The 23,879-nt window shown below is 49.0% G+C and overlaps 2 protein-coding genes and 1 pseudogene across 2 annotated transcripts; 1 reads left to right on the forward strand and 2 right to left on the reverse strand.

Moving 5' to 3' along the window:
• The window catches only part of LOC137315739 (zinc finger protein 850-like), a 106,905-nt pseudogene that overhangs the window by 13,754 nt on the left and 69,272 nt on the right, over positions 1-23,879 (forward strand).
• LOC137315711 (zinc finger protein 436-like) lies at positions 6,193-6,920 on the reverse strand. Its single transcript, XM_067980220.1, has one exon. It carries the CDS (start codon positions 6,918-6,920, stop codon positions 6,219-6,221), a length of 702 nt encoding a protein of 233 aa, XP_067836321.1. The 3' UTR covers positions 6,193-6,218.
• Positions 18,781-23,203, reverse strand: LOC137315712 (probable G-protein coupled receptor 139). Its single transcript, XM_067980221.1, has 2 exons — positions 23,107-23,203; positions 18,781-19,679 (listed from the first exon to the last, which is right to left on the reverse strand). The coding sequence occupies exons 1-2, from the start codon at positions 23,201-23,203 to the stop codon at positions 18,781-18,783; spliced, it is 996 nt and encodes a 331-aa protein (XP_067836322.1).

Here is a 23,879-nt window from a genome sequence, read left to right on the forward strand (position 1 = left end):
CCTGGGACTGTACACGGGGATTCTAGGATTCTAACCCTGGCACTGTATTTGGGGATTCTAACCCTGGGACTGTACACGGGGATTCTAACCCTGGGACTGTACACGGGGATTCTAACACTGGGACTGTACACGGGGATTCTAACCCTGGCACTGTATTTGGGGATTCTAACCCTGGGACTGTATTTGGGTATTCTAACCCTGGGACTGTATTTGGGGATTCTAACCCTGGGACTGTACATGGGGATTTTAACCCTGGGACTTTATTGGGTATTCTAACCCTGGGACTGTATTTGGGGATTCTAACCCTGGGACTGTACACGGGGATTCTAATCCTGGGACTGTACACGGGGATTCTAACCCTGGGACTGTACTCGGGGATTCTAACCCTGGGACTGTGCATGGGGATTCTCACACTGGGATTGTACACGGGTATTCTAACCCAGGGAGTGCAGATGGGGATTATAACCCTGGGAATGTCGATGGGGATTCTAACCCTGGGAGTGTAGATTGGGGATTCTAACACTGGGATTGTACACGGGGATTCTAACCTTGGGAGTGTAGATGGGGATTCTAACCCTGGGAGTTTCGATGGGGATTCTAACCCTGGGAGTGTAGATGGGGATTCTAATCCTGGGAGTGTCGATGGGGATTCTAACCCTGGGAGCGTAGATGGGGATTCTAACCCTGGGAGTGTAGATGGGGATTCTAACCCTGGGAGTGTAGATGGGGATTCTAACCCTGGGAGTGTAGATGGGGATTCTAACCCTGGGAGTGTCGATGGGGATTCTAACCCTGGGAGTGTAGATGGGGATTCTAACCCTGGGAGTGTAGATGAGGATTCTAACCCTGGGAGTGTAGTTGGGGATTCTAACCCTGGGAGTGTCGATGGGGATTCTAACCCTGGGAGTGTAGATGGGGATTCTAACCCTGGGAGTGCAGATGGGGATTCTAACCCTGGCAGTGTAGATGGGGATTCTAACCCTGGGAGTGTAGATGGGGATTCTAACCCTGGGAGTGTAGATGGGGATTCTAACCCTGGGAGTGTAGATGGGGATTCTAACCCTGGGAGTGTAGATGGGGATTCTAACCCTGGGAGTGCAGATGGGGATTCTAACCCTGGGACTGTAGATGGGGATTCTAACCCTGGGAGTGTAGATGGGGATTCTAACCCTGGGAGTGTAGATGGGGATTCTAACCCTGCAAGTGCGGATGGGGATTCTAACCCTGGGAGTGTAGATGGGGATTCTAACCCTGGGAGTGTAGATGGGGATTCTAACCCTGGGAGTGTAGATGGGGATTCTAACCCTGGGACTGTACTTGGGGATTCTAACCCTGGGACTGTACACGGGGATTGTAACCCTGGGACTGTACACGGGGATTCTAACACTGGCACTGTATTTGGGGGTTCTAACCCCGGGACTGTATATGGGGATTCCAACCCTGGGACTGTACATGGGGATTCTAACCCTGGGACTGTATTTTGGGATTCTAACCCTGGCACTGTATTTGGGGATTCTAATCCTGGCACTGTATTTGGGGATTCTAACCCTGGGACTGTACACGGGGATTCTAACCCTGGCACTGTATTTGGGGATTCTAACCCTGGCACTGTATTTGGGGATTCTAACCCTGGGACTGTACACGGGGATTGTAACCCTGGGACTGTACACGGGGATTCTAACCCTGGCACTGTATTTGGGGATTCTAACCCTGGGACTGTACACGGGGATTCTAACCCTGGGACTGTATTTGGGGATTCTAACCCTGGCACTGTATTTGGGGATTCTAACCCTGGGACTGTACATGGGGATTCTAACACTGGCATTGTACACGGGGATTCTAACCCTGGGAGTGTAGATGGGGATTCTAACCCTGGGAATGTCGATGGGGATTCTAACCCTGGGAGTGAAGATGGGGATTCTAACCCTGGGAGTGTAGATGGGGATTCTAACCCTGGGAGTGCAGATGGGGATTCTAACCCTGGCAGTGTAGATGGGGATTCTAACCCTGGGAGTGTAGATGGGGATTCTAACCCTGGGAGTGTAGATGGGGATTCTAACCCTGGGAGTGTAGATGGGGATTCTAACCCTGGGAGTGTAGATGGGGATTCTAACCCTGGGAGTGCAGATGGGGATTCTAACCCTGGGACTGTAGATGGGGATTCTAACCCTGGGAGTGTAGATGGGGATTCTAACCCTGGGAGTGTAGATGGGGATTCTAACCCTGCAAGTGCGGATGGGGATTCTAACCCTGGGAGTGTAGATGGGGATTCTAACCCTGGGAGTGTAGATGGGGATTCTAACCCTGGGAGTGTAGATGGGGATTCTAACCCTGGGACTGTACTTGGGGATTCTAACCCTGGGACTGTACACGGGGATTGTAACCCTGGGACTGTACACGGGGATTCTAACACTGGCACTGTATTTGGGGGTTCTAACCCCGGGACTGTATATGGGGATTCCAACCCTGGGACTGTACATGGGGATTCTAACCCTGGGACTGTATTTTGGGATTCTAACCCTGGCACTGTATTTGGGGATTCTAATCCTGGCACTGTATTTGGGGATTCTAACCCTGGGACTGTACACGGGGATTCTAACCCTGGCACTGTATTTGGGGATTCTAACCCTGGCACTGTATTTGGGGATTCTAACCCTGGGACTGTACACGGGGATTGTAACCCTGGGACTGTACACGGGGATTCTAACCCTGGCACTGTATTTGGGGATTCTAACCCTGGGACTGTACACGGGGATTCTAACCCTGGGACTGTATTTGGGGATTCTAACCCTGGCACTGTATTTGGGGATTCTAACCCTGGGACTGTACATGGGGATTGTAACCCTGGGACTGTACACGGGGATTCTAGGATTCTAACCCTGGCACTGTATTTGGGGATTCTAACACTGGGACTGTACACGGGGATTCTAACCCTGGGACTGTACACGGGGATTCTAACACTGGGACTGTACACGGGGATTCTAACCCTGGCACTGTATTTGGGGATTCTAACCCTGGGACTGTATTTGGGTATTCTAACCCTGGGACTGTATTTGGGGATTCTAACCCTGGGACTGTACATGGGGATTTTAACCCTGGGACTTTATTGGGTATTCTAACCCTGGGACTGTATTTGGGGATTCTAACCCTGGGACTGTACACGGGGATTGTAACCCTGGGACTGTACACGGGGATTCTAACCCTGGCACTGTATTTGGGGATTCTAACCCTGGGACTGTACACGGGGATTCTAACACTGGGACTGTACACGGGGATTCTAACCCTGGGACTGTATTTGGGGATTCTAACCCTGGGACTGTACACGGGGATTCTAATCCTGGGACTGTACACGGGGATTCTAACCCTGGGACTGTACTCGGGGATTCTAACCCTGGGACTGTGCATGGGGATTCTCACACTGGGATTGTACACGGGTATTCTAACCCTGGGAGTGCAGATGGGGATTATAACCCTGGGAATGTCGATGGGGATTCTAACCCTGGGAGTGTAGATTGGGGATTCTAACACTGGGATTGTACACGGGGATTCTAACCTTGGGAGTGTAGATGGGGATTCTAACCCTGGGAGTTTCGATGGGGATTCTAACCCTGGGAGTGTAGATGGGGATTCTAATCCTGGGAGTGTCGATGGGGATTCTAACCCTGGGAGCGTAGATGGGGATTCTAACCCTGGGAGTGTAGATGGGGATTCTAACCCTGGGAGTGTAGATGGGGATTCTAACCCTGGGAGTGTAGATGGGGATTCTAACCCTGGGAGTGTCGATGGGGATTCTAACCCTGGGAGTGTAGATGGGGATTCTAACCCTGGGAGTGTAGATGAGGATTCTAACCCTGGGAGTGTAGTTGGGGATTCTAACCCTGGGAGTGTCGATGGGGATTCTAACCCTGGGAGTGTAGATGGGGATTCTAACCCTGGGAGTGTAGATGGGGATTCTAACCCTGGGATTGTAGATGGGGATTCTAACCCTGGGAGTGTAGATGGGGATTCTAACCCTGGGAGTGTAGATGGGGATTCTAACCCTGGGACTTTAAAATGGAAGTCGACTCTGGGGTTGTTACTTCAGAAATCTCTGGGAATCAGACTGTCACCCCAGCGCGTGTCAGCAGCTTGAGGGGAGGAGCTAAGTGAACGGTGAGAAACCCCTGTGTGCAGCGTGAAAACACATTAAATGAGTTAATGATTTTGTCTCCTGGTGACTGGAACCAGGTTGGGAACAGAGACCCTGAAACCCCGCCAACTGCCACAGGTAAGGAGGTGCACTGTAACTTTAACTATAAATATATACAGAAAGTGGAGTCACTGTCCCTTTAAATATTTGCACCACTCCAACAGGTAAGAAGTGGCACTGTACCTTTAAAAATAAACACGCACAAAAAGGGGTTAAAAGATGCAGGGAGAAGGGTCGTGTGAAGCATTATCACCGGCTTAGACCAGTTGGGTCGAATGGCCTGTTTCTCTGCTGTAATCTCGAAGTAATTCTATGTAAAAGAAGGGAACCACTGTCCCTTTAAAGATCCGCCTCAGCCCCACGGTTGAGGAGAAGCACTGTGCGTTTAACGACCACAAAAACACAACCTGGAGTCGAAGAGAGCACTTTAACTGCCAACGGCAGAGACAGTGCGCTCACTGTCCCTTTATGAATGGCGACAGTCTCCTGTTGCTGCCGGTTAATGGCGGCCCAGCGAGCCTGGCGCGGGGCGGAGAACGCTCCATGTGGCGGCCGAGCCCCGGGCTCCAATGTTCCGATCAAGTTCCATTTAATTTCGCTGATTTCCCCGTTTTCCCCACCGTCCCCCCGGCCCCCAGCCGATCACAGCAAATGACAATAAAATGGTTTCAATGGCGGTCCGAGTTACCCAGAGTGCAGCGCGAATGCGAATACGCCCTATTCCCCAATACAGGAGACCAGCGCGCAGGCGCGAGAGTGACTTCTGTCCGGAGCCGCGCGTCCGGAGCAGGTAAAAGACGCGGGGGGCTGGAGATCAATAAACCGGGCAAGCCCACGCCGCAGGGTTTATAAAGATAGAGCGCAGCCTCAGAGGCCGCCGGACCGTGCGTGTTGACCCGGATTGAAGCCGTGAGCCTTATTCCCCGATGACAGACGCTTGTCTCCGACCGCCATTTTTGTCGCGGAAGGTCAGGACGTTTGTCAGCAGAACTGCGCAGGCGCAGCCTTCATGGCACAGGAACAAAGAGTGGGCGGGGCTTCAGGGTCCCTGTGACCGGGAACAAAGAGTGGGCGGGGCTTCAGGGTCCCAGTGACCGGGAGCAGAGTGGGCGGGGCTTCAGGGCCCCAGTGAGTGGGGACAAAGAGTGGGCGGGGCTTCAGGGTCCCAGTGACCCGGAACAAAGAGTGGGCGGGGCTTCAGGATCCCAGTGACTGTGAACAAAGAGTGGGCGGGGCTTCAGTGTCCCAGTGACCAGGGACAAAGAGTGGGCGGGGCTTCAGGGTCCCAGTGACCAGGAACAAAGAGTGGGCGGGGCTCCAGGGTCCCAGTGCCTCATTTATTTTATTCTCACTCTGCTCACAGGGGGTTTCTCACCATTTTCTCCTCTCCTCTCCTGAAGGTCCCGACTCCCACTGGGGTCACAGATCCACTGGTGTGGTCAAGCTCCAAGACCAGTTAAGTGGCAACTCTTCACCCGTCAGTCGGGGCAGCGAGTGGCAGCAGGATATTTGACTGCAGAAGCATCACACATTGGTTGGGAGGGGATCACACTCACCTGTTACAGCCCTCACCCCTACAGTGGAGTAATTAACAGACTGGGTTCAGTGTTTATTGATCCCGAGCCAGTTACCGATACCTTCCCTGGATACTGAGGTTAGGAGAAGGAATCTGGGAGGTATGGGGAGCTGGGACTTGTCCATGAGAGTAACCGAAGGTATGAGAACTGAAATAATCCAGAGTTAGAAAGGAGAAACGACCCAAAAATGGAACAGTGGGGAACAGGACGTCAAATAGTCTCCTCGTACGTTGGAGAACTCAAGGACTTGACACACTGTGTGTTTGAAGCAAAGCTGATTTATTTCACATGTATTAAATATTAAATTGCAGCGTGTTATCGATCCCTTCCCTGGATACCACGGCTACATGTAATTAACATCAGCAGAAACAATCCCCAACTGCGAAAATGAACATGGTTCAGTCCTAGATGTGATTAACAGCGGCAATAGCAGCAGAATCCAACCACTGCAGTCACTTGTGGACTCGCTGGTGTGACAGGAGGTGGGATGACTGAGTGAATCCCTTCCCACATGCGGAGCAGGTGAACGGCCTCTCCCCAGTGTGAGTACGTTGGTGTTTCAGCAGATGCTTAGTGCTTTTAAAGCTCTTCTCACAGTCAGAACATTTAAAGGGTCTCTTATTGGTGTGAACAAGTTGGTGTTTACTGAGGCTGGCTGAAAAACTGAATTTGCTTCCACACACGGAGCAGGTGAACGGCCTCTCCCCAGTATGAACTCGCTGGTGTCTCAACAGGTTGGAAGCCTGAGTGAATCCCTTCCCACACACAGAGCAGAGGTACGGCTTCTCTGCAGTGTGAACTCGCTGGTGTGTCAGTAGGTGGCAAGACTGAGTGAATCGCTTCTCACACACGGAGCAGGTGAACGGTCTCTCCCCAGTGTGAACTCGCTGGTGTGTCAACAGATCCTTTGTGTTTTTAAAGCTCTTCTCACAGTCAGAACATTTAATCGGTCTCTTATCAATGTGAACAAATTTGTGTTCAATGAGGTGGGATGATTTAGTGAATACCTTCCCACACACGGAGCAGATGAACGGCCTCTCCCCAGTGTGACTGCGTCGATGAGTTTCGAGCTGGGACGGGCAATTGAATCCCTTCCCACAGTCCCCACATTTCCACGGCCTCTCCCCTCTGTGAATGGTGCTGTTTCCTTCCATACTCAAAGGCTGATGATATGCAGGTCCTGATGAATCGAGTGTCTCTATCAGATCTTGACGTGATGTTTGATTTGAGTTTCTGGTCTGTTAATCCTCCCCTTCTCGTGCCCTGTAAAAGGAGTTTACAAAAGTAATCACTGTAAATACAGGATAGAAATTCAGAACAGACAATTCCAGTTTCAATGGAACATTCTTTCATCTCTTGTTCCCCCAAAGCTGTAAATCCCCGTCCCACACACTCTCCCTCCTCCCTCTGCTGAAATCCAAACCCATCGCACCATTTCTAAATTCCATACTCCATATCCAGTTTTCTCACTCCCACTACTCCGGCTGAGTTCAGTTCGACACTCACAGGTTCCCCTCTCTCTACTCCCCTGAAGGTGCTGACTCTGACTGGGTTCAGTTCTATACTCACTGGTTCCCCTCTCTCTCCTCTCCTGAAGGTGCTAACTCTGACTGGGTTCAGTTCTACACTCACAGGTTCCCCTCTCTCTCCTGCCCTGAAGGTGCTGACTCTGACTGGGTTCAGTTCTACACTCACTGGTTCCTCTCTCTCTCCTGCCCTGAAGGTGCTGACTCTGACTGAGTTCAGTTCTATAATGACTGGTTTCTCCTCCTGAAGAGATGAGGTCAGTAACGTTCTGAGAATTAATGATCTTCAGTGGTGGGGACATGGTCGAGGGGGAAGTAGCAGGAGTTGTCTCTCTTTAAGGAAAGGGTTAATCAGACTGGCAACAGAGCTTTGCGAACTGCCTTGAAGTGAACTGATGAAAAGCGCTGATATAATATTGCTGATGATTTGTCTTTATATTTTTGTTATGTTGATTTTTAGCCTGCGTGTTAAATGGGTAAGTATGATTCTCTAACACCCCCTGACTCGTCTCCATTTCTCTTCGTTTATAGACGATCCCTGACGCATGATTTCTCCTTCATTGACGGTAGCTGCCTGCTCCAACATGATTTCTCCATCATTTAAAGACGCTCCCTGACCCATCATGATTTCTCCTTCGATACAAATGCTCCTTGACACATTGTTATTTTTCTTTCATTTACAGACGCTGCCTGATGCATCATGATTTCACCTTCAATTGCAGACACTCCCAGATCATCACCATTTCTCCTTTATTTACAGACACTCCCTGACCCCATTACTTTTTCTCCTTCATTTGCAGACGCTCCTTTACCGTCACCGTTTCTCATCGTTTACAGACGCTCCCTGACAGTCCTGCAGTTTGGCGCATGCGCGGGGCCCACGGGCCGCTTGCTGCGTTTCCGCTTGAACCGACGGGTCACAAACGGGGGGAAAGGGAGGATAATGGAGGGGGGGTAATGGAGGGGGGGTAATGGAGGGGGGATAATGGAGGGGGGATAATGGAGGGGGGATAAGGGAGGGGGGATAATGGAGGGGGGATAATGCCGCCTGTTTTCTCTCGGGTCCTGGGCCCTACACTCGGTGTTTCTGGGCCCTGTGATCCCCGCCCTTTATTAACCCGCTCTCTCCAGCTCTTTACCTGCCGCCTCTCCCTCAGTCGCCGCCCGCCCCCCGCGCATGCTCAGCTCACACTGCCCGGGTGATCGACGGGAGCTCCGGGCCAATAGGAAGAGCGGGGGCGGGGCTGGAGGACCGAGCGGGCGGCGGGTCCTCCAACCAATGGGATTGAGTGAGGGGGCGGGACTTGCGGCACCGAGTGGGCGGGGCTGAGCCCGGATCTCCCTCATTGGCTGAAACTCTGCACCATGATGAAACCTGATTTTTCTCAAACTCCGGGAGAAAACTGGCCCTTTCTGTTGTGGCTTCAAACAGATGGAACCCTGTGGGGCGGAGCAACGATTTCAACATTAGTTAGTAAAATGGATCAATTCAGGACAGAGAGCAGGGAGTAATGGGGGAATAACACAGTGTTATTAATAAATAAAAATAAAAAGAACACAATGTGGTTAGTGCTAACAGGTGGGAAACATTCATCAGGCTTTTTTAAAGGGACAGTGACATGCATCAGGCTTTTTAAAAAGACGGTAACATTCATCAGGCTTTTTAAAGGGACAGAAACATGCATCAGGCTCTTTAAAAAGACGGTAACATTCATCAGGCTTTTTCAAGGGACAGTGACAGTCAACCGGCTTTTTAAACGGACGGTAACGTTTCTCCGGCTTTTTAAAAGGGGCAGTAACGTTCATCCGGCTTTTTAAAGAGACAGTACGCTGCATACAAAACACATCTGTAAACCAGAATGAAAGAGACAGGATCTTCCCCCTTATCCTTCTTTATTCCAATGACCTTCCCTCCATCATAAGGTCAGAAGTGGGGATGTTCGCTGATGATTGCACAGTGTTCAGTTCCATTCGCAACCCCTCAGATAAATGAAGCAATCCGAGCCCGCATGCAGCAAGACCTGGGCAATATCCAGGTTTGGGTTGATAAGGGGCAAGTAATATTCGCGCCAGACATGTGCCAGACAATGACAATCTCGAACAAGAGAGAGTCTAACCACCTCCCCTTCACATTCAACGGCATTACCATCGCCGAATCCCCCACCATCAACATCCTGGGGGAAACCATTGACCAGAAACTTAACTGGACCAGCCACATAAATACTAACCACCAGCCCGAACCACTAACCCCAATCCTCAATCCTACCCACCAGCCCGAACCACTGACCCCAATCCTCAATCCTACCCACCAGCCCGAACCACTGACCCCAATCCTCAATCCTACCCACCAGCCCGAACCACTGACCCCAATCCTCAATCCTGACCACAAGTTAGAGTGATGGACCACGGAGTAGCAGCTATCGACGGAGTCTGGTTTCGACAGAGTCTATAATTGGGAATTTGATGAGTGAGGGGATTCAGTGCAGTAAGGAGTGAGGTGCATTTGATTAGTCAGGGGAGAGGAGCGGACCGAGAGCGGAGAGGAGCGGACCGAATGCGGAGAGGAGCGGACCGAGAGCGGAGAGGAGCGGACCGAGAGGGGAGAGGAGCGGACCGAGAGCGGAGAGGAGCGGACCGAGAGCGGAGAGGAGCGGACAGAGAGCGGAGAGGAGCGGACCGAGTGCGGAGAGGAGCGGACCGAGAGCGGAGAGGAGCGGACCGAGAGCGGAGAGGAGCGGACCGAGAGGGGAGAGGAGCGGACCGAGAGCGGAGAGGAGCGGACCGAGTGCGGGGAGGAGCGGACCGAGAGGGGAGAGGAGCGGACCGAGAGCGGGGAGGAGCGGACAGAGAGCGGAGAGGAGCGGACCGAGAGCGGAGAGGAGCGGACAGAGAGCGGAGAGGAGCGGACAGAGAGCGGAGAGGGGAGAGGAGTGGACCGAGAGCGTAGAAGAGCGGACCGAGAGGGGAGAGGAGCGGACAGAGAGCGGAGAGGAGCGGACCGAGAGGGGAGAGGAGCGGACCGAGACCGGGGAGGAGCGGACAGAGAGCGGAGAGGAGCGGACCGAGAGCGGAGAGGAGCGGACAGAGAGCGGAGAGGAGTGGACCGAGAGGGGAGAGGAGTGGACCGAGAGGGGAGAGGAGTGGACCGAGAGGGGAGAGGAGTGGACTGAGAGCGTAGAAGAGCGGACCGAGAGGGGAGAGGAGCGGACAGAGAGCGGAGAGGAGCGGACCGAGAGGGGAGAGGAGCGGACAGAGAGCGGAGAGGAGCGGACCGAGAGCGGAGAGGAGCGGACAGAGAGCGGAGAGGAGTGGACCGAGAGGGGAGAGGAGCGGACCGAGAGGGGAGAGGAGTGGACCGAGAGGGGAGAGGAGTGGACCGAGAGCGTAGAAGAGCGGACCGAGAGGGGAGAGGAGCGGACCGAGAGGGGAGAGGAGTGGACCGAGAGGGGAGAGGAGTGGACCGAGAGCGTAGAAGAGCGGACCGAGAGGGGAGAGGAGCGGACAGAGAGCGGAGAGGAGCGGACCGAGAGGGGAGAGGAGCGGACCGAGAGGGGAGAGGAGTGGACCGAGAGGGGAGAGGAGTGGACCGAGAGGGGAGAGGAGTGGACCGAGAGCGGAGAGGAGCGGACAGAGAGCGGAGAGGAGCGGACAGAGAGCGGAGAGGGGAGAGGAGTGGACCGAGAGGGGAGAGGAGTGGACCGAGAGCGTAGAAGAGCGGACCGAGAGGGGAGAGGAGCGGACAGAGAGCGGAGAGGAGCGTACCGAGAGCGGAGAGGAGCGGACCGAGAGCGGAAAGGAGCGGACAGAGAGCGGGGAGGAGCGGACAGAGAGCGGAGAGGGGAGAGGAGTGGACCGAGAGGGGAGAGGATTGGACCGAGAGCGGAGAAGAGCGGACCGAGAGCGGAGAGGAGCGGACCGAGAGCGGAGGGGAGCGGACCGAGAGGGGAGAGGAGCGGACCGAGAGCGGAGAAGAGCGGACCGAGAGCGGAGGGGAGCGTACCGACAGCGGAGAGAAGCGGACCGAGGGCGGAGAGGAGCGGACCGAGAGAGAAGGGAGCAGACCGAGAGCAGAGAGGGGCGGACCGAGAGCAGAGAGGAGCGTGCCGAGCGCAGAGAGGAGCGTGCCGAGAGGGGAGAGGAGCGGACCGAGAGCGGAGTGGAGCGGACCGAGAACGGAGAGGAGCGGACCGAGAGCGGAGTGGAGCGTACCGACAGCGGAGAGAAGCGGACCGAGAGCGGAGAGGAGCGGACCGAGAGCGGGGAGGAGCGGACCGATAGCGGGGAGGAGCGGACCGAGAGCAGGGAGCAGCGGATCGAGAGCCGAGAGGAGCGGACCGAGAGCAGAGAGGAGCGGACCGAGAGCGGAGAGGAGCGTGCCGAGCGCAGAGAGGAGCGGACCGAGAGCGGAGAGGAGCGGACCGAGAGCGGAGAGGGGCGGACCGATCGCGGGGAGGAGCGGATCGAGAGCCGAGAGGAGCGGACCGAGAGCGGAGAAGAGCGGACCGAGAGCGGAGAGGGGCGGACCGATAGCGGGGAGGAGCGGACCGAGAGCAGGGAGGAGCGGATCGAGAGCGGAGAGAAGCGGATCGAGTGCGGAGAGGAGCGGAGAGGAGCGGACCGAGAGCGGAGAGCAGAGCGGAGTGGAGTGGAGAGCGGAGCGGACCGAGAGCGGGTCACAGCAACAACAAAACCAAACTGTCGTGTGATGTCCCAGGTAAGACAGGTCGGTGGTTGGTGGTGAGTATCTCTTCTGTTTTCTTCATTCGTAGGACTGTGGGCTCAGGAACTTACAGCATAAAACTGCATTTAAAAAATGAACTTAATTTAATAAATTAAACAAGGCCAGTACTTGGTTCAACCTAAAAATAATTTGATGGGCATTGTAGTGATCAATTAAATAAATAAAATAGTTATGACAGGGCAGGAGATGTGTTGCAGCTGCAATATGTTGGAGCTACTGGACAGTTTTGTCCAGGGCGACTACATCTGCGGCAAGTATCTGCAGCTCGAGGATCTTCGGCTCCGAGTTGAGGAGCTGGAGTCCGAGATGCAGACATTGCGATGCATCAGGGAGGGAGAACGTTACCTGGACAGTTTGATCCAGGAGGCAGTCACGCCCCTTAGTCTCAATACTGTAGAATTGGCACGTGGTCAGGGACAGGTGGGTGTGACTGCGAGTGAGGCGGGTACGGGGATCCAGGAGGCAGCATTGCAGGAGCCTCAGCCTCTGCGCTTGTCCAATAGATACGAGGTTCTTGAAGGACGAGTGCAGGGACTGGAGGGAGGATGAGCAAGCTGGCCACGGCACCGTGGTTCAGGGGGCCATTCAAGTGGGGGGAGTAAAATGGAATGTGGTTGTCGTAGGCGACAGTACAGTGAGAGGGATAGACACTGTTCTCTGCAGCCAAGAGCGAGAGTCCCGAAGGCTGTGTTGCCTACCCGGTGCCAGGGTTAAGGACATCTCCTCAGGGCTGGAGAGAAACTTGGAGTGGGAGGGGGCGGATCAAGTTGTCGTGGTCCACGTAGGTATCAACGACATAGGTAGGACTAAGAAAGAGGTTCTGCTGAGGGAGTTTGAGCAGCGAGGGACCAAATTAAAAAGCAGAACCATAGAGGTGATAATCTCCGGATTATTACCTGAGCCACGAGCAAATTAACACAGGGTAAATCAGATCAGAGAGATGAATGTGTGGTTCAATGATTGGTGTGGGAGAAGTGGGTTTCCATTCATGGGGCAATGTCACCAGTACTGGGGAAAGAGGGAGCTGTTCCGTTGGGATGGTCTTCATCTGAACCATGCTGAGACCAGTGTCCTGGCAAAACGAATAATTAGGGCGGTAGAGAAGGCTTTAAACTAAATAGAGGGGCGGAGGACGCAGGTGAGGCGAAGTTTAGATTGATAAAGAGAAAATACAAGGAAGTAGTACAGGAAAGTGATGGGGGTAATGACAAACAGAGTGTGTCAGGAAGGGACAGACCGTACAACACGAGCAAATGGGACCGGGGTAGGAAAGAATGGTAAAAAGACAAAATTAAAGGTTCTTTTTCTGAATGCGAGCAGCATTCGTAATAAGATAGATGAATTGACGACACAAAGAGAAACAAATGGGTATGATCTCGTGGCCGTTACAGTGACGTGGTTGCAAGATGACCAAGGTTGGGAGCTCAATATTCAGGGTAATTTAACATTTCGGAAGGATAGGAAAAAAGGTAAAGGTGGTGGGGTAGCTCTGTTAATAAAGGATGAAATTGGTATAATAGTGAGAAATGATCTTGGCTCAGCAGATCAAGATGTCGAATCAATTTGGGTGGAGGTCAGAAATAGCAAGGGAAAGAAATCACTGGTGGGAGTAGTATATAGGCCCCCGAACAGTAGCTACACTGTAGGGCAAAATATAAATCAGGAAATCAGGGGGGCTTGTAAAGAAAAGGTAACGCAATAATCATGAGCGATTTTAACTTTCACTTAGATTGGACAAAACATATTGGAAAAAAATAGCCCTAAGGAGGAGTGCATAGAGTGTATTATGGACTGTTTCTTAGACCAATACGTCGAGGAACCAACCAGGGAACAGGCCATTTTGGATCTGGTAATGGGTAACAAAACAGGATTAATTAGTTATCTGAAAGTAAAGGAACCCTTGGGAAGCAGCGATCATAACATGACAGAATTTCACATCCAGTTTGAGAGCGAGGATCTTGGGTCTGAAACTATTGTATTAAACTTAATTAAGGGCAATTATAGAGGAATGAGGGTCGAACTGACTGAAGTGGACTGGGTGAACAGGTTAGATGGTATGATGGTGCATAAGCAGTGGCAAACATTTAAAGAGATATTTTATAACTCGCAACAACATATGTCCCTGTGAGGAGGAAAGTCTCCACAAAAAGGGTGAACCAACCATGCCTAAATAAGGAAGTAAAGGATGGTATCAGGTTAAAAGAAAAAGCATACAACATGGCAAAGATTACTGGTAAGCATGAAGACTGGGAAAAATTTAAAAACCAGCAAAGGATGACGAAAATAATAATACAGAGGGAGAAAATAAATGATGAGAGTAAACTAACAAAAAATATAAAAACTGACAGTAAAAACTTCGACAAGAAAATAAAAAGGAAGAGGGCAGCGAAAGTAAACATTGGTCCCTTAGAGGGTGAGACTGGGAGAATAATAATGGAAAACAAGGAAATGGCACAGAAATTGAACATATATTTTGTATCAGTCTTCACAGTAGAAGACACTAATAACCGAGAAATAATAATAGAAAATCAAGGGGCAAAGGGGAGTGAGGAACCTCAAACAATCACTATCACTGGAGAAAAAGTGCGTGGTAAACTAATGGGTCTAAAGGCTGACAAGTCCCCTGGACCTGATGGCTTTCATCCGAGTGTCTGAAAGGAAGTGGATATAGAGATAGTGGATGAATTGTTCGGAATTTTCCAGAATTCACTAGATTCTGGAAAGGTCTCAGCGGATTGGAAAACCGCAAACGTAACACCCCTATTCAAGAAGGGAGTGAGACAGAAAGCAGATAACTACAGACCAGTTAGCCGAACATCTGTTTTTGGGAAAATGCAAGAATCCATTATTAAGGAAGTAGTAGCAGGACATTTGGAGAATCAAACTACAGTCAAGGAGAGTCAACATGGTCTTATGAAGGGGAAGTGATGTCTGACAAATTTATTAAAGTTCTTTGAGGAAGTAACGGGCAGGGTGGATAAAGGGGAACCAATGGATGCAGTATATTTGGATTTCCAAAAAACATTAGATAAGGTGCCACATAAAAGGTTACTGCACAAGATAAGAGCTCATGGTGTTGGTGGTAATATACTGGCATGAATAGAAGATTGGCTAATTAACATAAAACAAAGAGTCGGGATAAAAGGGTCATTTTCAAAATGGCAATCTGTAACTAGTGGGGTGCCGCAGGGATCTGTGCTGGGGCCTCAACTATTTACAATATATATCAATGACTTGGATGCAGGAACATAGTGTCTTGTGTCCAAATTTGATGATGATACAAAGATAGGTGGAAAAGCAAGTTGGGATGAGGACACAACGTGTCAGCCAAGGGATATTGACGGGTTAAGTGAATGGGCAAAAATTAGGCAGATGGATTATTAGGTGGGAAAATGTGAATTCATCCACTTTGGGAGAAATACTACAAATTGCTGCAGTAAAGAGGGATCTGGGTGTCCTCGTACATTAAACATAATAAGTCAACATACAGGTGCAGCAGGTAATCCGGAAGGCAAATTGAATATTGGCCTTTAATTCTAGGGGGATGGAGTATAAAAGCAGGGATGTCATTCGACAACCTCACAGGGTGCTGGAGAGACCAGACCTGGAGCACAGCGTACAGTTCTGGTGCCCTTATTTTAAGAAGGACATAACTGCATTTGAGGCAGTTCAGAGAAGGTTAACTCGGTTGATTCCGGGCATGTAAGGGTTGCCTTTTGAGGAAAGATTGAACAGGTTGGGTCTATACTCATTGAAGTTTAGAAGAATGAGAGGAGATCTTATTGGAACATACAAGATTCTGAGGGACTCGATAGGGTAGATGCTGAGAGGATGTTACCCCTCATGGGGGAATCTAAAACGAGGGGGCATAGTCTCAGAATAAGGGTTCGACCATTTGAGATGGAAATGAGGATGAATTTCTTCTCCAAGAGGGTCTTGAATCTTTGGAATTCTTTACCCTATAAAGCTGTGGAGGCTGAGTCATTGAATAAATTCAAGGCTGAGTTAGACAATTTTTTCATCAGCAAGGGAGTCAAAGGATATGGGGAAAGGGCGGGAAAGTGGAGTTGAGGGAAAAATCCGATCAGCCATGATCTCATTGAATGGCGGAGCAGGCTCGAGGGGCCGAATGGCCTACTCCTGCTCCTGTCTCTCATGATCTTATCACCACTTTATACCCTGTACATCACCACTTTATACACTGTGCATCTCCACTTTATACCCTGTACATCACCACTTTATACCCTGTACATCTCCACTTTATACCCTGTACATCACCACTTTATACCCTGTACATCACCACTTTATACCCTGTACATCTCCACTTTATACCCGGTACATCTCCACTTAATACCCTGTACATCACCACTTTATACACTTTGCATCTCCACTTTATACCCTGTACATCACCACTTTATACCCTGTACATCACCACTTTATACCCGGTACATCACCACTTTATACCCTGAACATCACCACTTTATACCCTGTACATCACCACTTTATACCCTGTACATCACCACTTTATACCCTGTACATCACCACTTTATACCCTGTACATCACCATTTTATACCCTGAACATCACCACTTTATACCCTGTACATCACCACTTTATACCCTGTACATCACCACTTTATACCCTGAACATCACCACTTTATACACTGTACATCACCACTTTATACCCTGTACATCACCACTTTATACCCTGTACATCACCACTTTATACACTGTGCATCTCCACTTTATACCCTGTACATCACCACTTTATACCCTGTACATCACCACTTTATACCCTGTACATCACCACTTTATACCCTGAACATCACCACTTTATACCCTGTACATCACCACTTTATACCCTGTACATCCCCACTTTATACCCTGTACATCACCACATTATACCCGGTACATCTCCACCTTATACCCTGTACATCTCCACCTGATACCCGATACATCACCACTTTATACCCTGTACATCAACGCATTGTTCAAATAGTTTTCAATTAAGTAGAGATGAAGCAGGAAATTATAAACCCATTCGTCTGTGATCAATTGTGGGGAAGTTAGTAGAATCTGTTATTCGGGACAGAGTGACTGAGCATCTGGAAAAATTGGAGCTGATCAGAGAGAGCAGCATGGATTTGTAAAGGGTAAGTCATGTCGAATGAACCCCTAGTTAAATTTTTTGAGGAGGTAATTAATGTGGTCGGCAATGGCGTGTCTCTGGATGTTATTTATATGGACTTTCAGAAGACGTTCGATAAGGTTCCACAAAGGAGTTTGTTAATAAAATCGAGAGTGCATGGAATTGGAGGCAATCTATTGGCTTGTACAGGGAATTGGTTCGGAGTTAGAAGACAGCGAGTAGGTTTAATGAGTCTGTAATCCAATCAGCAGGATGTGACTCGTGGTGTCCCCAGTGAACTGTACTGGGACCGCAGCTTTTCACTGTATTTATAAATGACTTGGATGAAGGAATATAGAAGCGTATATCTTAGTTTACTGACGACATCAAGTCAGGTAGCACAATAAATATTGTAGATGGGAGCATATAGTTGCAAAGGGACATTGATAGATTAAGTGAATGGGCAAAACTGTGACAGATGGAGTTCAAAGTTGGAAAGTGTGAGGTCATCCGCTTTGGTCCGAAGAAAGATCAGGGTAATTTCTGAATGGCGAGAAGCTGGGAACTGTGGAAGTGCCGCGAGATTTTGGGGTCGAAGTACAGAAATCATTAAAAGCTGATGGACAGGTACAAAAACTAATTGAAAAGACTAATGGAACGTTGGGCCTGATCACAAAAGGCTGGAATACAAAAGGGTGGAAGTTATGTTGCAGTTGTACAGAGCTCTGGTCAGACCCCAGCTGGAGACTGCGTTCAGTTCTGGGCACCGCATCTCAGGAAGGATATTTGGCCTCGGAGGGGGTGCAGCACAGATTCACCAGAATGTTATCGGGGTTAAACGGTTAAATGATGAGGACAGGTTGCACAGACTAGGCTTGTATTCTCTTGAATATAGAAGATTAAGGGGTGATCTAATTGATGTTTAAGATGATTAAACGATTTGATCGGGTAGATGGAGAGAAACTATTTCTTCTGGTGGGCTAGTCCATGACAAGGGAGCATAATCTTAAAATGAGAGGTTCAGGGGTGATGTCAGGAAGCATTTCTTCACACAAAGGGAGTGGAAATCTGGAACCCTCTCCCCCAAAAGCTGTTGATGCCGGGGGTCAATAGAAAATTACAAAACTGAGATTGATAGATTTTTGTTGGGCGAGGGTATTAAGGGTTGAAAAACCAGGGGGTAAATGGAGTTGAGATACAGAAAAGCCATGATCTAATTGAACGGAGGAATAGGCTCGAGGGGCTGATTGGCCGACTCCTGTTCCTCTGTTCCTAAGGAGACGTTAAATGATTATTAAAATATGATTCTCTCGTCCTCACACCACGGGCTGCATGTGTGCCCCGCCCGCCCGCTTTGTGTAAACACATGAAACAAGAGCCTGGCGGACGGGAGCTTCATACACCCGCCCCAGGCCGCACCAGAGGACTGAGCGGGGCTAAAAACCAGCAGGAATCAAGCGGGACTGAGCTCCGCGGACTTCCCCACCTCTACCGTCCCTGTTAGTCAGTAAATCAGGGCGGTGAAGGATGTAAACCGGCCTCACTGTGTTTGTATCACAGAGATGAGGGGATTGGGCAGAACACCAGACCAACACCTTGTAATGATGGAAAGTCTTCTCATTATTTAATGAATTTAATAATTCCAGTAAAGGGATATTTCACCACATTCTTCAACTCCTCTCTGAATTTAGTCTGGGTCACGGCATAAATACACGTGTTGGTGCAGCAACTCAGGAGCTGGAGCATAAATCCCAGTTCTTGTACAAATTTAGGGAGATACACAGGAATAAAGTCTAACACATATAATCGGTACCATACAAAATACAACAGAAACACCGCCCATAACAGGATAAAATTCCCCGATATAACAAACAGTAAAATGATGGATTTCCTTCTCTTCTCCATCTCTGGGTCACTGGGACTCTCCCCACTGCTGTGGGCCCGGAGTCTCCTGCGGACTCTGCTCGACACTAAAATGTGTCTGACGGTTAAAACATTGAGGAGCAGAATCAGAACAAATGGAACAAATGGGGTTACAACATAATGAAGGAATTGAATTACTGCCCACACCTGAGAGTAAATAACATCATTTGATACAAAACAAAACCAGGGATCATTACTAATCCAATATTGATCTCCATACATAAAGTACCAGAAAGTGTTCTTCACACAGAACAGCACACTCACTGTTCCCAGAACCACAGCCGCCGTTTTCTCGGTGCAATATTTTGTTTTCAGCTTCTGGCAACAAATGGCCACAAATCGATCAAAGGTGAAAGTGACCGTGAACCAGACAGAACAGTCTGTGGCTGCGTAAAGCAGGACGGCGTGGATATTACACACTTTAAAGGCCCAAATGAACTGAAACTGAGTCCAATAAAGAATAGGAATTTGCCTGAATATCAGATCAGTGATAACGACCAGTAGATCCGCCGCTGCCATGGACACCAGGTAACGAGTGACACATTTGGAGAGACCGCACCTTCCTCCAGACAGGATCACAATCGTCACTAAGTTCACTGTAAGGAAGAGAAAAACAGGGAATTCTACTTCAGACTGGGAGTAAAAGCAGCAGCCTGGTCGAATTCAGGGTGAAATGTTCAGCGTTATTATTGAATCCAGGGACAGAATCTAATTACTGGTGGAGTTGTGTTCGAAGATCAGCCATGATCTTATTGAATGGCGGAGCAGGCTCGAGGGGCCGGATGGTCTACTCCTGCCCCTATTTCTTATATTCTTATGTACTTTCCTTGCAACAGAACTTTCTGCTGCGGAGAGGGTTTGTTGTAAAGGACTGCCCCGGTGTAGAAGGAAACCAAAACCACCAGCAGGGCCCAACTCCAATCCAGGGCCTGTCGTGGGTCGGTAGTTGGAAGTTACAATGGCCTCAGTGACCTTGGGTTAGGAGATGAAGTAGAACGCCTACTAGACCGATTTAACCTAAGATCCTGGCCAGGGAGGGGGCTGGAATCAATAGCGAGGGAAAGGAATTTGTGATAGGGGCCGAAGACAATGGCTTCAATTTTCGCAATGTTTAAATGGACGAAATTTCTGCTGATCCAGGACTGGACGTTGGACAAGCAGTCTGAAAAATCAGAGGCAGTGAAGGGGCCGGGAGAGGCGGTGCTGAGGTACTGCTGGGTGTGAGTGTACACCTGGAATCTGACAGTGTGCTTTCGGAGGATGTCGCCGAGGGGAAGCTTGCAGATGTGAAATAGGAGGATTGTTCCTTTGGGGACACCAGAGATAACGGTGCGGGGGTGGGAAGATATGCCGATCCAGGAGATTCTCTGAAGAAACCTTGAAGGTAAGGAATGGAACCAGGCGAGGGCAGTCCCACCCAGTTGGACAACGGACGAGAGGCGTTTGAGGTGGATGGTGTGGTCACCCGTGTCAAAGGATGAAGAGGGATAGTTTACCAATGTCAATCACATAGGATGTGATTTGTGACTTTGATTCGGCCCGATTCCGCGCTTTGCAGGGGCGGGAACCTGATTGGAGAGGTTACTGGTGCAGTTTCAGACAAGAAAGGCATGTATTTGGGAGGTGACAACAAGTTTCAGGAGAGGAAAGGGAGGTTGGAGACGGGGGCGGTAATTTGCAAGGACAGAGAGGTCATGGATGTTTTTTTTGAGGATGGGGTGATGACGGCAGATTTGAAAGGAAGTTGACAGAATCAGACAAGAGAGAACCGGGAATGAAAGGGTTAACTTTGCCCCTTGAGATATTACATTCGGACATTGTAAGTTTAAATTGCAAAGGCAGCAATGTGCAGAAACTTCGAGCAGCTTCGAACAGGCTTTTGGTTCGCAAAACAACTGATAGGAACCTCAACAAATAGCAACTTGGAAAAATAGTGCTGAGAGAGTTTGAAATCTTTGGGAAAGACAATTCAAGTTACTTACACCTGGTTTCACACGGGGAAAAGGCTGTTGGAGATTTCACACGATGATTTCACACGGTGGTTTCACACGGTGGGTTCACACGGGTGATTTCACACGGTGGAAAGGCCGCACCTGGGGTCACATGGTTTTGAGTGGCCCAGCCAACAGTCCATTATCAATGCATTAGTGGGTGAGTGGCCAAAATGGGACTTCTCTTAACTTTTACTCACACCCCAACTGGCAAAATCATATAAAGATGGGACATCGTGGCAGACTCTTTAATGTCGTTGGAGGAACCTTAAGAAGCTTCGCCTGGAGGAAGGACGTCCAACAACAAAAGAAGAAAACTTCAAGAGAGAGAGAGAGAGAGCTGATCATTCTTCTGCCTTGGTGCTGAAATCCTTGGTTTTCAGCTTGAATGTATTGATTGATTTGTTTGATGCTTGTGAGAATTAAGTAAATCATTAAATAATCACTTTGATTCACGAACCTACAACATACATCTTTGACTGACTATTGTCCAGGCCCTTTAGTCGTTTACAATATCAGCTAGCATGGGGATCAGGAAGGGAAGTTGTGTGGTCAGCAGTTCAGTGGGAAAAGGGCCGAGGGAGCAGCAGATTGGTTTCATGGTCAAGATGAGCTCGGAGAGGGCATGAGGGGAGATAGAAGAGAAACTAGAGAAAGATGTGGATTCAGGGTTAGGGCTGGGGGGCAGGGAACTTCGGGAAGATTGGCTCGGTGTACTGGAGGAAGGTAGAGAAGCGGCAGAGGCAGCTGAATGAATGGTCTCAATCTTAGTGACAAAGAAATCCATGAGCTCCTCGCACTTGAAGGAAGTGAGGGTGGACGAGGCAGGGAAGAGGGGTTTAAGAAGACGGTTTGTAGTGAAGAGAAGCCGGGTCATCTTCGCATTTCAGGGTGATCCTGGAATAGTGAGCAGTTTTAACAGAGGAGAGCAGGTCCCGATAGTACTTGATGAGGTCCAGCGAGATCTGACGATTAATGGCTTATCTAGTGTTCAAATCTGCGTCCCTTGGACTTTAAGGAGCAACGATGGAAGTCGTACCAAGGAAAACGAACAGGGTGAGAGAGAGTAAAGGGTTTACTGGGGTCAAGGGTATTAAAGGTGGAGGTGAGGGTGAGATTGAGCAGATCAGTATCTGCAGAAGTATCGTGGCGAATGGAGGGTCAAAGGTGAAACAGTTGGGAATTTCAAAGTGATTTGAAGGAATGGGAATTAAATCAAAACCAAAGGAAATAAATCAATTCAAACATAACTGAATAAACAACAACAATTTGCATTTATATAGCGCCTTTAACATCGTAAAATATCCCATTGCGTATCAACAGCAGATGTTAGATAGTCCATGTGGACATCACTGAGATCTCCTGTAATGTGGCCCACGGGAACGGGACGAAATGAAAACAGTGGAAATAAATCAACTCAAACATAACTGAATAAACAATTTACTGGAACAAATATTATAGTTTAAAGCCTGTCCTGACCATCTAACACCAATGACCATAAGGTGGAGCGGGAGACGTTTGAAAGTAAGACAGCTGCCTGGAGCTGAATCATTATTGGATATTGTCCAATATTTCAGAGTGTATTGGTGATCTGACTGTCAGCGCTGGTTTCCACAGATCAGTGTCATTAACTGTAACCAGCAGACCTTAAAACTCCTGCTACATGTGAACACATATTTCTGATCCGATACTCGGGTTCAGTGCAGAGAGCAGACAGCAAACTGTTCAATAAAGAGAATCGTCCACCAACATTCCTTGTTTGCAGCCAACAGTCAAATTAGCATTGAATCCGATAAAAATGACTATCAGTTGAAGAAAGGAATGAAAAGTAATGAAAAGGACAGACTGTTCATTGGACTGGGAGCAAGGAATCGGCAACTGTTCACATGTTACATGAAGGAAACAACGTGCATTACCAGACATTGAACAAGAGGCTTACACTGAATACAATTAATAACCGGGTATAAAGGACAGGGACAGTAAATACAGTTAAATATGGTTGACAGAATTAATTGCTGAAATAATGACTTACCAGGAACACCAACAGCAGCGAGGAGCGGATAGTAAATCTTTTGTCCATCATAAATTGCCCACAGAATCCGAAGCTCAGTTGGAATATACCAGAACATTCTTTCATTATCTGTGAGATCCAATGATCACTGTTTGACCTGGAGGCAAAGCTGCATCAAACACTCTGATGTGACGCCTTGAAAACAGTCTCTATTTGTATCTTGGGGGAACTGTCCAGTGCGACAATTTAACGACACAATGACTGACATTAATTACAGTCACTGAACAAACAGGTTAGATTAATCCCTAAACACCATCACTCTATATTGTCAATTATAGGTAAACAAGTATTTTACTGACATGAAGTGATGATACCAATAATTCTAAATATTACTTCAAAAAAAATCGTGAAGGAAGAAAATATGAATCCCGCAGTCTTACAGTACTGATGTGAAGAGGGAGCAGCTTTACTGACAGTGTTCAGATTATTTCTGTGATATGAATTCAGCCTGCAATTTCAGAATTTTTCAAATCAGTTTCTGGGTTGGACTTAACAAATGTGCGAAAGACAAAAAAGGATGGATTGAAGCAGATCAAGTAATGGTCAGTAAGGCTGCATGGGACCTGATATTACAATGGTCAGTAATGATACATGGGACCTGATATTACAATGGTCAGTCAGGATACATAGGGGCTGATAATACGTTGGTCAGTAATGATAAATAGGGCGGATAATACAATGGTCAGTAAGGATACATTGGGTCTGATAGTACAATGGCCAGTAAGGATACATAG

Source organism: Heptranchias perlo, unplaced genomic scaffold (assembly GCF_035084215.1).
Source record: "Heptranchias perlo isolate sHepPer1 unplaced genomic scaffold, sHepPer1.hap1 HAP1_SCAFFOLD_56, whole genome shotgun sequence".
In the NCBI taxonomy this organism is placed as follows: domain Eukaryota; kingdom Metazoa; phylum Chordata; class Chondrichthyes; order Hexanchiformes; family Hexanchidae; genus Heptranchias; species Heptranchias perlo.